The 15,894-nt window shown below is 38.0% G+C and overlaps 1 protein-coding gene across 7 annotated transcripts in view; it reads left to right on the top strand.

Annotated features, from left to right (window-relative positions):
- The window catches only part of LOC150100035 (putative ubiquitin carboxyl-terminal hydrolase MINDY-4), a 376,809-nt gene that overhangs the window by 35,214 nt on the left and 325,701 nt on the right, over positions 1–15,894 (top strand). For all 7 annotated transcript variants that reach the window (XM_090402889.1, XM_090402887.1, XM_090402888.1 and 4 more), the window contains exon 4: positions 11,399–11,625. In XM_090402889.1, the coding sequence (XP_090259015.1) occupies positions 11,399–11,625 (227 nt within the window). The remainder of the gene's footprint in view (positions 1–11,398; positions 11,626–15,894) is intronic.

Here is a 15,894-nt window from a genome sequence, read left to right as displayed (position 1 = left end):
TGCATGCTTCGATTCGAATTTGCACCTCAGATTTTAAAGTGGATCTAGATAATCTGGTTAAGGGAAAACAATCACAAAAGTCACATTAAGCAGGTAGACATATGTATATATTGTGATGGATACACTATATTACTTTGTTTTAATGTGCTGATAATTTTTCATTGTGTTTCATTTTCATGCTTGTTTCATATCTCGTACTTTAAATATTTCTGTGTTTTTTAAGATTGACATAATAAAAATTGATAACTTAAGTTTTTTTTTTTTTTTTCACTCACTATTTTCTCATAAATAAACGCTTGCAGACCGATTATTAAAAATAAAAGTCGAATGTGGCCCGCGAGTCTGAAAAGGTTGTTGATCCCTGATGTAGACTGATGAACAAACTGGTTGGTGTGTTCCCTTAAGCCAATCTATTCAGTATAACTTTTTTGTTTGCAAAATTATTCTTAATTTTTTGTTTGTGTATCTCATGTAAATAAATTCTTTATATATGTAATTTATGCACGTATATGGCTACTTAAAATGTTATTAAACTGTTACATGCATCTACAAGTGAAAAGAAAAGAAAAAAGGCAATGATTCTCTATATGATGGTGGTCTGGAACCTAAGTGTTTTATGATAATGTATGACAGTGGTGGTCCGGAACCTAATATGTTATATTATTATTATTATTACGGGCAACTCCAAGGAGTCCTTAGACTCATCGAGGGAGGCCCTAACATCATACCAAGAACAACTATTCAACATTCACACAGTATCTATCATACTTTGCCTTGAACTCATTCACAGTCATGGCACCCATTACAGACTCTGACAGTTTATTCCACTCATTCACCACTCTCCAAGTAAAAAACCTAGCTCTAACACCCTTGCTAACCACACACTTGCCCAGTTTCCATGGATGGCCCCTAGTCCTGCCACCACCAGTCCTGTTCTCAAAATTATCCTCTGAATTAATCTTATAGAAACCCTTCAGTAATTTGAATGTCTCAATCATATCACCCCCTTTTCTGCCTATCAACCAATTTCTGCAACCCACAAATCTTCAACCTGTTCTCATAAGGTTCATTCCGTAGACCTGCTATCATCTTGGTCACTTGCCTCTGGATCCTCTCAACCTCTTCCCCATCAAGAAGAAACCCAGGTGCCCAGATCTGGGCACAGTAGTCAAGTTGGGGTCTTATCAAGGCTTGATACAGAGGAACAATAACTTGCTTGTCTCTGCTCGTCAAAGTATTTTTCAGTAACCAAGTGATTTGATTAGCTGATTTAGCCACTTTTGCAATGTGCCCCCTAAACTTCAACTCCCTATCCACCAACACTCCCAAATCCCTGGCCTTGTCAATCTCCTGGAGTACCGTTCCACCAATGTGGTATACTGCTGCTAATCTTTTCACACCGAAATGCATGACCTTACATTTTGCCACATTAAATTGACATCCATTCTCCTTAGCCCAGTCCTCCAAACTATCCAAATCATCCTGCAAAATTTTGACATCGTGTGCATTCATAATTATTCTACCCAACTTTGCATCATCAGCAAACAAATGAACAGTTCCTCTCAGATTCTTTCCTATATCATTAATGAACAAATTAAATAGTAGTGGTCCAAGAACAGAACCCTGTGGCACGCCACTAGTCACAGACTGTCTTTTGGACTCTACTCCTGAATAAACTACTCTCTGATATCTCTTCATCAACCACCCTCCTATTCATCTCACCAACCCTATATCCATCCCCATATGCTGCAGTTTACTGATTACAATTCCATGTGGTATCCTGTCAAAGGCTTTAGCAAGGCCCAGCAGAATCACCATAAACCCATTACCCTTATCCAGTTCAGCCGTCACTGTGTTATAAAATATGAGCAGGTTACTGAGGCATGATCTACCTTTCACAAAACCATGCTGTTCCCCATACAGTATTCCATTTTCATCTATCCATTCCTGTATTTTCCTCTTGACTACTTTCTACAAGACCTTGACAAAGACTCCTGATATGCTGATTGGTCGGTAATTTACAACAGCAGTCTTGGAACTACCTTTATGCAGTGGAACTATTTTCCCCTCTTTCCACCCCCTCGGGACTAACCCACACCCTAGACTCAAATTAAACAAAATGGTCAAGGGCACTAAAAATTCTTTAGCTGCTTCACATACGACATGAGCTGGTATACCATCCATTCCCACAGATGTATTCACATTAAGGTTTTGTAATAGACTATTCACCTCCACTTCATTCACCACAATTCCCGTATAAGCTGTTGGTTCCTTCATTCCTGCAATATTACCACCTGGATGATATACTCTTGCAAAATGCTCCCTCAGTAATTCCACTATATCAACTGATTCGGTTATCTCCCTGCCATCAGCATTCTTTAAAATCATTCTGCCATATACATTTTTTCTTTTACTTGCAACATATCGAAAAAAATGTGTGGGATTCTCTTTAGCTTGCATGGCTAATTCTTTTTCATAATCCGCTTTTGCTTTTCTTACCACACTCGTTACCCTTCTGGCTTGCACTTTATACCGTTCGTGTGCCTGCAGGTTACCTTTCTCCTTAAATTTCCTCCACAGTTGTTTCTTTTTTTGCAGCTCAAGCTTAATGGTGTTATTCATCCATTTAACCCGTACTTGATTTACTATTCAGACTCTAGGTATACAGTCAGCCATTGCCTCCTGCAAACACTCCTTAACCACCTTCCAATCACTATCAACATCCAGCCCTTGCAGTTTTGCATGCCATGGCACTGAACCAAGCAATCTCCTAAGCTTGTCATACTTACCAGCCTGGTAATCCCTGTCTTAATTGAAAATTCCACACATTTAAGCCACCTCCCAGGTCAAGACCCTATGATCACTCTCACCAGTTGGTGGCAACATGGTCATATTCATTACAGTCAAATTCTCAGATGCAATTACTAGGTCAAGCACTCTCGACCCCCCCCCCCCCAGTGTTTTCCATTACATGCTGTCACAGATAGTTATCCCTTAATAATTGCATAAAATCCAATTCCTTCCTCCCACGTGTTCTCTCCTCCTTCCAATCAATGTTACCATAGTTGAAATCCCCCATAATAATTACCCTCCTTCTCATTGCGTCTATTTGCTTATGCATACCATCTCCACCATCTATTCCATCACCTGGTCTGTAGCAGCACTCAATATACATATTTTGTTCTGCTAGTCTCAATCTCACATCAGATAGCCTCAAATGTGCTCGTTTCTCTATCCTGCAGTTCAACTTCTATTCTCCTTGGCTGCAGTTCATCAGCTATCATCAATAACACTCCTCTCCCATTTTATTCTCTTTGTCCCTCCTGAACATACTATATCCCTCACATTCTATCCCACTAGCTATATCATCTTTTGTCAGCCATGTTTCACTAATGCCAGTAACCTGTGGCCAGGAAGAGCCAACAAAGGCGAAAAATTCTTCCTTCTCGTTCCTAATACTCCTGGCATTAGTATACATGAAATGCAGAAGCCCATTAGTCCCACCTCTATCTTGCTGCCTTATACTAACTATCCCATTCTGATTTGTTGTCCTTTGTACTAGCTCGTGCATATTATACACATTCATACATTCAACTCCCTCCCTGAAGTCTGCATATCCCCCCTTAATAACTCTAGTTTCCCCTGATTCTGCACATTCACTTCATTGAACAACACTGTTTCCAATCTCTGCACACCAGATCCATTCAGATGCAAACCATCCATCTTATATAAATCCTTTTGCCCATCAAACTCACTCCACTCACTCCATATGATGATGGTAATCTGAAACCTAATGTGCTATATCACGATGGTGATCTGGAACCTAATATATTGTATGACTGGGGTATGCGTGTATTACCCTCTTGGCTATTTTTTCTAGGCAGGCTAATTGGGCAATAATTTTGGGGGAATTATGCTGCTTTTCCTGGTTTTAGGATTATGATTATGTCATCTACTTTCCATTATACAAGGAAGTAGTGATATCTTAATATTGCATAATATCTTAATATTGCATTAATCATGGCAATGATGTGCATTATGGCTTTATTCAACAGGTATTTGATGATTTTAATAGAAACTCCATCAAGGTCTGCTGATTTCATGTACCTCAGCAGGGGAGATATCAGTTAGATGGGATTTTCATAGGCTGTATTTTAGTGTACAATATGCTTTACTCATGAGATCTAGATCTACATGGCTGTAGTTTAGACTCTACTGCTTCTTTAGACTTTGATAAAAGCTTAAACTTTGTCTATATTGCAATAAACCAGGCCACATTCACCATAGATTGGTGGGAGGGGGTTTGTGGTCTGTGTGTACAGCTTTAGTCATTTTTCAGAGTATCTCGTTCTCTGGGTTTAAGGACTGAAATTTTGTCTCACACTGTTGATTTTGATAATTTTTAAGCATGTATGAGACTTCATTTGTGTCCATGTTGAGCATTGTCAGTGTCTGTGACCAGGAACCAGCATCTATGATATTGATTCGTGACTGTTTTTTTCCTGGCTAAAATTTTTAATCTCATCTGGAAGTTGGTCAGGGGTTTGTGCACGGCAAATCTGCATTGGCAGCTGTTAATGCAATTATCTGCTTTTCTAAGTCAAATTGAGTCATTGACTTTTTTCCTTTGAGTTGACAGTTGGAACTTGGCCATGTAGGTTCATGTAGAGCAGTCATCAGCTTTGTCCAGTCAACAGATGGGATATTTTCATGTAAGCCCAGTTAGAAAATCACTTATTTGGTGTTGATGCATGATATTTTGTAGTATCACTGTGCCAAGGACATCAGGAAGTCCTGCCACAAATGTCGGTTTTCTGGAATTCCTAGAATCATAATGTTCCTGGCAGCATCAAAGTCTTTGAAGCAAAGTCATCTCCTTTGTGTCTCGAATTTCAGTTAAGTCTGCTCCAAGTAGCTGTTTGTTGGGAGAGTTACGAGGGTATGCCGAAAAGTTGTGATAATCACCATGAAGGGGAGGTACAACCCATGTAACTTACTCATTATTCTACATATTCCTCACAAAGTGTTATACATTTGTTGCAACAAATTTTTTTTACGGTCCTCTGAGAAAAAAGTGGTTATATCAACTATATCAATTGCTTTAATATCATTTTTGTTCTAGGTGTTTATCAGAACTTTTCAGCCCCCCCCCCATATATATATACGGAGTATATTTTCATGAGACCTGTATTTGCAATTTGGATCTCTATCCCAATGATTTCTATTTGTAATGATGGGATTTACAATTTCAGTGTGTTCTGTATTGTACTTGACAAAGATAGCTATGTTATTGTGACTGACAAAGTTCTGTTGTACATACATTCAGTATAGTCGCCTTGTTGCTTGCTGACAGGACCATGTACAAACATATTTCTAAGTCATAGCTTCTTGATGTGAACTCAAATATACAAGAGTATACATTATTACATACTGTAGAGACATACATTCCATAATGGAAAGCAAATACTTTAAAACTCCTCAAATCATTCAAAAAACTGATACTATCTGAAAAATTGTCTTTTAAAATATCATATTGCATTACAATCAAAGTGACTTATTTACTTCATGTACACACGCACACACACACACACACACACAAATGAATTTTATTTATACAAACATTTGCTTTGTGCCTACATCTTCCCTCACTTATAAGAAATACAGTTTATTCTTTATTTCATACTAACAGTATGAAATGAAGAAGAAACTGTATTTCTTAAATACAATCACTGTGACTTGAAAATGGTTGTACACAATCCTCAAGTGTCATAGCATACATAAGGATTCTTTTAGACACTATTAGTTTGAAAATGGTAGGTGTCCTGAATTGTTGTAACAAAGGAAGAGGTGTGAGCAAATCTTTTCAAAATTTTTCAAATTAATGAATTTTTTGTTGACAAAACACATCTTGCTAAGGGAAATTCATGAAGCACATACAGTGGGGGAGTGCTTCTAGTTTTAAAATGGTTGGATGAATATTTAGAATAATATCTATGACATCAATCAGCAATGTGGATGGGCAAACATATTGTTCTTAAACAATTGTAGTGGATATTTAACCTTTTATGTGGCAGAATATGGTGTATGTTTGAAACCAGAATTTCCAAAAATTCTGGTCAAGTACTTCTACTCCATAAAGTCTGGAGTAGAAGTACTTAACCAGTTGATTAATGACCTTCATCACCATCAGCCATCAGTGATTATGCTGAACAGCATAATGACTTCTTTGATCCATTCATTACTCGGTGAAGCATATGTCTTCACTACTGATTCCCCTAAGAAGTTAAGAATTGTGCTGGTTATCATAATGTTAAAGTACCTTGAGAAGCTGCTTGTGCTGATACTGAAGCAGCTGAAAAATTTAAAGTAGTCGAAACAAATAATTGGTGAAGGTTCTTATCTGCTGCAACATGCAATGTGTTTAAATGTAGATAAGACTGGACTCCTGTCTACATTAAACTTCTAAAGAGGAAAAATGATGCCAGCACAGAAGGTTTCAAAAGATAGATTAACCTAAGATAGAAAAAAAAAAAGATAATTAACCTTTTTGCTCGGTGGTAGTGCTTGTAGCAGCTGTAAGTTTAAGTTGTTGCTACTGCTAGTCTGTTATCTGCATGTTTTGAAAGGCATCAGCTGTTCTTGTATATTATCCTGTATATATATATAATTATATATATATAAAACTTCCTTTATATAAGAGAACATCTAAATTTAATATAATTCATTAAATTGAATTGTATTAAATCAAGCAAACATTCAATATAATTGAATGCTTGCTTGATGTTCTATGTTTTTATTTTTATACAAATTTCTTTGTCTTTCATGTTATCTTTGTCCTTGACAACCCTCACTTACTGTTAGGCAAAATAATAATAATAATTATTATTATTATTCAGGCCTCCATGGAGTCAAGAGACTCATTGTGGGAGAACCTTCCTAGGAAACAAAGTCTATCATAGCGCTCTTTGAACTCATTGACCGTTCTTGCTCTCACCACTCTATCAGGCCATGCATTCCACGGTTCAACCATCCTCCATGCAAAGGAACCACTCCTCACCCTCTTGCTCACAGCTTCCTTTCGTAACTTCCAGGGATGGCCCTTTGTCATCGCTCCTTCCTGCTGTTCCACCAACTGAAAGAACTCCTCCAGTGTCAATCCTGTAACTGCCTCTCAACAGTTTAAAAGTCTCAATCATATCACCTCTCCTTCTTCTATCCACCAAACTCTGCAGTCCACATTCCCTCAGCCGATCCTCATAACTATCCTTGTACAGTCCTGAAACCATCTTTGTCATCCGTCTTTGTATCCTTTCCACAGTTAATTTATCCCATTCAAATTCTGGGGACCAAATCTGAGAACAACAGTCTAAGTGCCATATGATCATTGTCTTATACAAGGGAATGATAACTCTTTTGTCTCTGCAGGTCAGCATCCTTCTTAGTATTACAGCAATCCTCTGGGTTACCTTCACCACCTTTGCAGTATGCTCCCTGAATTTCAGTTTTCTATCAGTTATCACCCACAGATCTCTTGTCTCCCCTACTTCCTCCAGTACAGCTCCTCCAATCGAATGTGCAGCCTCCCATCAATGGATCCCAAACTTCCAAGACCTTACATTTTGCTGCATTAAACCGACACCCCCATTCATTTGCTTATCTGTCTAGTTTGTTTAAATCCTCTTGCAGGGCTGCCACATCTGCACTATTACTAATAACCCTTTCCAGCTTCACATCATCTGTAATCAACTGAATATCCCCTTTCAATCCATTGACAATGTCATTGATATAAAAGTTAAACAATACAGGCCCCAGTACTGAGCCCTGTGTAACCCCACTTGTAACCTTCTGCTTCCTTAATATTGCTTCACCATATACAACTTTCTGATACCTATCAGACGGCCAATCTTGAATGTTGACTAACCTGACATCTAAACCCAAGTGCTGCAAAAGTATCAGCTTATCATGTGGCACCCTGTCAAATGCCTTTGCAAAATCCAAAAAAAATGGCAGTATATGCCTTTCCCTCATCAACTGCGTTTGTCACTTTATTATAAAAGGCAATCATATTACTAAAGCAAGAACACCCTTAACAGATCCATGTTGATTCTCGCATATAAGATTACTCTCATCTGCCGAACGCTGTATATGGTCCCTCACTAATTTCTCCAAGACCTTAATGACTACTGATGACACACAAACTGGCCTATAATTAGACATTTCCAGTCTGCTACCGCTCTTATGCACTATCTCACCTTCTTTCCATTCCTTGGGTACCCTTCCCCATAGCTAGACTTTCATTGAAAAGCCGGGTCAAAGGAGTTGTTAGTTCTTTAGCACATTCTTTCAAAACCCGTGCTGAAATACCATCCAGTCCTACAGTTTTACTGACATCCAGAGTATTCAGTATTTGGAACACACTCTCCTCTTGCACCTCTAAACCTTGAACCTGCCCTATCCCTCTAGTATTAAAACCTACTTCTCCAGGATGAAATACTCCAATAAAGTGTTCATTGAACAACTCCACTATGTCCTTGTGCATCAGTCACTCTATTCCCATTTATATCCCACATTGTCATTCTTCCACAATCATTTTTCTTCCTACTGGCCACATGGCTAAAAAACTCCCTAGGATTTTCTTTGGATCTTAATGCCAATCTCTTCTCATATTCCAGTTTTGCCTTCCTCACCATACTAGTCACTCTCCTGGCCTGAGTCTTATATTCTTCATGCATCTGCTCTCCACTCCTCTTGTTATATCTCTTCTGTAATCTCTTTTTCACCTGCAGTTCCTGTTTGATATTGCTTGTCATCCACTTTACACAAAATTTTGTCCTCTTCTTCACTTGTGGAATACAGCTCACTATTGCTGCTAACAAATATTTCTTCACAATTTTCCAAGCACTAATGATATCCTGGCCTTACAATTCCTTCCTCCATGGAACTGGCCCAAATTGATATCTGAAACTATTATAATCACCCACCTTATAATTCCACGTACGTTCCCTTTTCTTTGATACTCTTGCATGTCTATTCATCTTCCAAGTCAAAACCACATGGTCACTCTCTCCAACTGGGGGGTGGGGGGAGAGATGTCATCTCAATTATCAGCTCTTCTGATGCTGTGACCAAATCCAAAACTCTTGAACCTCTTGTTCCCCTCTATTACATGTTACACATTTGTCCCTCAAGAATTCTAGAAATTCCATTCTCTTATTACTTACGTGCATTTTCCTCTTCCCAGCTTATAATGCTGTAGTTAAAATCTTCCATAACAATCACTCTTCTTGCACTTGCCAAGCTCAACTGCCTAAATATCTCCTGCTCCCCATCCTCCATACTCCTTGGCTTTTATCAAGACACCACTAAATATCCTGTCTTGCCCACCTCTTACCTCACACCATATGCTTTCAAAACCATTAGTGTCATTGCCTTCCAAAGCCTCCACTCTTAGAGGATATAAGTCATCACTTATCATAAGCAGTACTCTACCACAGCGTTTTCCCTTCCTATTTTGCCGAAAAATGTTGTACTCTGCTACTTCTATTTCTGTTATTATATCATTTTCCATCGCCCACATCTCAGAGATCCCAATAATCTTTGGCCAGGCTGATGCTATCAGCATCACTAATTCATCTCCTTTATTTTGGATACTCCTGGCATTAGTATAAAGAATAAAAATGTCATTGCTTTTATACCTATCATTATTCCATCCAGAACCCACTAGACTGAGTGTTACCTGATGTCGTCCCCATTCCCACAAGAGGCCACCCTGCTACCATCCACCCTGGTGATTCTAGTTTCCCTGCATTGACACACCGACTCGTTCAGAAAACGGCATCTCTCTAGATGCCTACGTCCTTTATCATTCAAATGGAAGCAGTCTCTCGCATACAGTTCCTTTCTGTCCTCAAATGCCCTTCAAGTATCCACATATTCCAATCCTCTCTTTGACACGTTCTGGCTATTATGCTATTCATTATTACTGCTCTTCTGCTCAGCTCGTCACTATCATACCTGGGGCTACACGCGCGCGCACACACACACACACACGCACACGCGCGCGCAAACTTTCCTCTCTGTGTTTTCTTTTGTACAACCTCAAGCAAGAACCTGAGATCTCTCACCACCCAATTTACATTGCCTCTCAAGTCATTCGTGCCCACCATCACAATCATCTCATCCACCCTTTCACCCTTCTTAATTGCCATAGCCACACTTTCTATCAACCTTCCAGGCAAACACTCCTCTGGCATCCTATCTCGCACACCACAGGTCATCAAGTCTCTATACATCACAGCTCTTACCACTCTGTTCCTTGATTGCTTCCCTGCATCCCTCACTCTCTCTCCTCTAACTCTTTCACTCTGTGTTCCCCTACTTACCTGCTGTCCTGGCATCACTCTGTTCCTGGTTCCAGCACTCCCTCATATTCTTCTCATTCCCTCTCTCTGACTGTTTCCATTCTCTCCTCTTCTATCATTCCCATAACTCTCTCTCATTCCCTCTCTTCTACTGTTTCTATTCTCTCCTCCTCTATCATTCCCATACCTCTCTCCCCCTCTCATTCCCTATTTTCTACTGCTCCTACTCTCTCCTCTTCTATCATTCCCATACCTCTCTCTCTCTCTCATTCCCTCTCTTCTACTGTTTCTATTCTCTCCTCTTCTATCATTCCCTATAACTCTCTCTCACTCCTACTCAGATTTGCCTTGCATTCATCTCTTCCATTTGCCTAATGTCATCTTTGATACTTCTCATCTCATTCCCGAGACATTCCACCTCCTTTTTTCAGCAGCTCATCTCTCTCTCCTCTCTCTCTCTGCAAGTTAGCCACTCTTACTTGCCATTCATCCTCCCAATCAAGACCATCTCTAAAATCTTCACAATCGTTGCAAAATAATGGAATAATTTTTTTTTCTTTTTACTTCTGTGTTGTGAGTAACCATTAAATTTCTTTATAATTAAATGGAATAAAAAAAGATGATTGTCTGTTTGGTCTCTAGAACAAAGTTTTCAGTTTATCTGACCTTGCACCAGCCCGCAGCATTACTCTACTGTATGTATTTAAGATAGCATTGACATAAGAAAATTGATTAATCATTCATAATAAAAGATAATGAAAAGATTTTAAAAATTTCTAGAAATGCTCTCTTTTGTCTCCCTTCCTTATAAAGTATACTCTAAAAGCAATTAATTTGGCCAGACATTTTTCTATAATTTTTCTTCTCTGCTTGCCCTCTAGTAACAACAAAATGAAAAATTTCTTTTTGAGTTTTTACTTAATTAAATTCTAAAATTAAAGAGAGAGATATCTTCATTTTTGATTTATTAATATATATTTTTATTTTTCACAGTTTATTGATATTTAAGTAAATTCAAAATTTGAGATTTATTTCAGGAAAGAAAAATTTGCAAAATGTTGCTGTTAGCGAAGAAAGAAGTGGTATATTGCCAAAACACACCAGTGAAAGCAAAGAGATTGTTAATCATGCAAAGGACTTGACCTTGAAGGTACGGCAGATTGCTGGAAATGACACAGAAAGCTCTCTTCGTGAAAGTCCATGTAATTTGTCTTTGCCATCTTCATCCCATTCCTCAGCAACAACACAAACATCACCAAATCCAGTAAGTGTTAATATAGATTATTTGTTTTATTAGTGTAAAATATGTTAAAGATACCAAGCAATTTTTTAAGCTAGGTTTTTAATCCTTTTTCCCAAGTAAGGAAACAGACAAGTAAGTCAAGTTTGTGGCTGCACGTAGTGCAACACTAGGCAACTCATTGTAAAGGTGGAGTAAGCTCCGATCACTTTCCTTAGAATTTTCCCCTAATGCAAAGCACATTTCCTTGCAGAGATGTATGATGCTATGCATTAAGGTAATGGTCACTACCCAGACCGGTTTCGACCTTTATTGAGGTCTCATCAGTGGTCTGGGTAGTGACCATTACCTTAATGCATAGCATCATACATCTCTGCAAGGAAATATGCTTTGCATTATGGGAAAATTCTAAGGAAAGTGATCAGAGCTTACTCCACCTTTACAATGAATTGCCTAGTGTTGCACTACATGCAGCTGCAAACTTGACTTTCTTTCTGTTTGCTTACTTGGGAAAAAGGATTAAAAACCTAGCTTAAAAAATTGCTTGGTATCTTTAACATAATATATACCCAAGGTAAAAAACTTTCTACGTCTTACTCTCATCCTGAGATTTTTATTTAATGAGGTCAAAGCACCTTATGGCAACTTGTTTAGGTAAAATTTATAAGCTCTGTATTACTTCACCCTTGGCATTTTTTACGTCTGGCTCCCACTGACGAGGGAAAAAGGTCGAAACCGGTCTTGGGTAGTGACCATTACCTTAATGCATGGCATCATACATTTCCGCAAGGAAATGTGCTTTGCATTAGGGGAAAATTCTAAGGAAAGTGGTCAGAGCTTACTCCACCTTTACAATGAGTTGCCTAATGTTGCACTTGTCTGTTTGCTTACTTGGGAAAAAGGATTAAAAACCTAGCTTAAAAAATTGCTTGGTATCTTTAACATAATATATACCCAAGGTAAAAAAACTTTCTAGTGTAAAATATATTTAAAATTAATGAATGAAATATGCAATGTTAAAAATTCAAGAAAATATATAGTATCATAGTAAGTAAATAAAAACCATGGTTCACTATCAGTTGCAATGATGGCTGAATTATTACAGATGATAGAGGTGATAAAGTACTTTACTTCAAACATCTTGTGTGCATTTCAGTACAAATCTTATATTATTGATTTACCATATGCAGGACTTTACATGTAGTCTTCACTAACCTTATTATTAAAGTTAATGAACTTTGTATGTTGCCAAGGAAAATTAAGAGATTTGCAGTTTTTATTGCAGTCCATTTTTAGGAGTGAATTGATTGGACATCATTATCCCGCTGTGGCAATGTATGCAACACATTCATTCCACAGTGACACATCACCTTGCTTTATTGGAGTGGCATGAAAAAGACCATTCTGATTTCTACAGCTTTCTTTATCTAACCTGAATTCATCCATGGTACTTATGTATTATAAATTTCTTATCTGTTTATGGATGCAATTATTATAAAAAATATAAACACACAACTGAGTCTAAGTTGTGTGTTTGTATTTTTTGACAAAATTATTTTCAGTGGACATCCTCCCAATCATTGTGAATCCTTTGCTTCATTAGAGTGATATCACATATCCGTTGTAGGCTAAATAAAGCAGGTAGAAAACTTACACATAAACTTATATATGAGGGTGATCTAAAAAGTTCTCAGCCTAACAATGAAAAAACGAATTTATAATTTCAAAATTATTTTTATTTTTCAACATAATCTCCCTTAAGACTAATACATTTATTCCAGCAATTCTCAAGCACCATTATCCCATCCCTGTAATGGTTCTCAGTAAGATCTGTAAAATACCCCTCTACAGCTGCAATCACCTCTTGATTCAAAGAAAAACGCTGACCAGCGAGGAAAAGTTTTAGTTTTGGGAAGAGATAGAAATCAGAGGGAGCCAAATCTGGGGAATAGGGTGGATGTTCCAAGAATTCAGTTTCAAGAATTCAATAGTGCAGATCCCTTAATTTTCCCCATTGCCAAAACACCTTTGTGGGCAGTTGCATTGTCTTGATGAAAGATGATTCTTTTCTTCTGCAAACCAGGTCTTTTCTCACAAATTTTTTTCATCCAGTCTGGTCAAAAGATTGGAATAATATTCCCCGGTTATTGTTTTACCCTTTTCAAGATAATTAATAAACAAAATGCCTTTAGCATCCTGAAACACTGATGCCATGACCTTTCCTGCAGCTGGAACCGACTTTGTCTTCTTTGACGTTGAACAATCGGCTTCTGTCCACTGTTTTGACTGCTGTTTGGATTCTGGTGTGTAATGGTGAATCCATTACACACCAGAATCCAAATAGCAGTCAAAACAGTGGACAGAAGCCATCATAGTAATAAATTGGTGCACAAAATCAGTTTTATTGTTGTTAAAATGCTCCAAGCACTGTTCACAGATTTTCATGTCGGTGCTTTTTTGATCTGCTGTGAGCAAGCGTGGCACCCGTCTTGTGCAAAGCTTTTTCATTTGCAATTTTTCATGCAAAATATATCCTACATGTTCTTTTGAAATGCCTATAGTTTCAGCAGTTTCACACACTTTGACTCGCCGGTCATCCAATACTATGTCGTGGTATTTAAATTCGGCAGCCCATTCCTTAATTGTTGAAAATGAAGAAGAAGAGTGCCCATAAACTTTTATGAACTTCGAATGAATTTCTTTTGGCATTAAACCTTCTTTTACAAAGAATTTTATAACATCATGATACTCAATTTTATCCATTTCAAGGGATGCAGACAACACTTTTGCTTCAGACAGCTGTATAAAACAAACTACTTGATAGAATGACTTACAATTTCACATGGATGCTTATGACAGATTTATCAGCTTAGGAAAAAAATATCTTGCCGGTAGTATTGCCATCTATGGTTGAGGCCGAGAACTTTTCAGCCTACCATCGTATTGTTTATGTGTGTTTATGCGTACACACATAATTCAGTTGGGCGAGTTGTTCATGTACAATTTGCATTGTACACAAACAACATTCTGTGTGTGTGTATACACATATGCATGTACTCTTGTACATGCACACATACACACATCCAATCGCTGTATTTGCCTACCCGTTAAATTTATATGGCTTAAAATGGACACGTGATACTGTCTCCAAGGACGCAGTGGATTTGATAGATAATTATGGTAGTTAATCATCTGGCCAGTCACACACACACACACACACACACACACACTGCGAACAGCAGTCAGGGATTGGAGATAGTTGATGGATTGTTTCAAGAATCATGCAGTCAAACAGATGATCCACAATTGGTCATGTAGCATTGTTCAACATTGATTTGCAGAAGAGAATAATGGAATGCGCAATGGATTGGCCGTTGTGGATGGGACATCACAGTAGTCTTACAGAGTTGTATTTTTAAAAACAAACAGCCATGCTCTGAATTGAACCGCTAGCAGCATAAGTTCACTTTAGCAAAAATGGGGAAAATTAAGGGATCTGCACTATGAATTTTTGGAACATCCACCCTATTCCCCAGATTTGGCTCCCTCTGGCTTCTATCTCTTCCCAAAACTAAAACTTTTCCTCGCTGTTCAGCGTTTTTCTTCAGATCAAGAGATGATTGCAGCTGTATAGGGGTATTTTGCAGATCTTACTGAGAAACACTACAGGGACGGGATAATGGTGCTTGAGAAGTGCTTGAATAATTGTATTAGTCTTAAGGGAGATTATGTTGAAAAATAAAAATAATTTTGAAATTATAAATTCATTTTTTCAGCTCCCCCCCCCCCCCCCCCCCCGCTTTACTAAAGTGAACTTATGCTGTTAGCAGTTCATTTCAGAGTATTTACTTGAGTATTTATTTAATATTTAATACTAGCTGAGTTCCCCTGCTTTGCTAAAGTGAATTTATGCTGCTAGTGGTTCAATTCAGAGTATTTACTTGAGCATTTGGTGAACTTGAGGAACAAAAAAAGTTTAGTTGACCTGATGAATCCCAGTTCTAGTTGTTTCTTAGCTGACAGCATCTTATATGAATTGACCTATCATATCAGTGCTACATTATTGCAGACACACATATACTACTGCTATAAGCAGTAGTGTATGTGTTTTCTTTTCACACATTCAGGATCTCTTATTATCTTGACCCTGCATGTCACATCCTAATTGACAATTATTGCTTACCAAATGCATCTTTGTGCTCTATATCACACGTCATTAGTCACTTCTAAATGCATCTAAAGCCATTCATTCAGGAATGGCTTTAGATGCATCAAGGTTGCTTTATCATACTA

Source organism: Typopeltis vanoorti, chromosome 13 (genome assembly GCF_054136105.1).
Source record: "Typopeltis vanoorti isolate ZY-2024b chromosome 13, IOZ_Tvanoo_1.0, whole genome shotgun sequence".
Lineage (NCBI taxonomy): Eukaryota > Metazoa > Arthropoda > Arachnida > Uropygi > Thelyphonidae > Typopeltis > Typopeltis vanoorti.
This window is presented reverse-complemented; position numbering and strand designations above follow the sequence as displayed.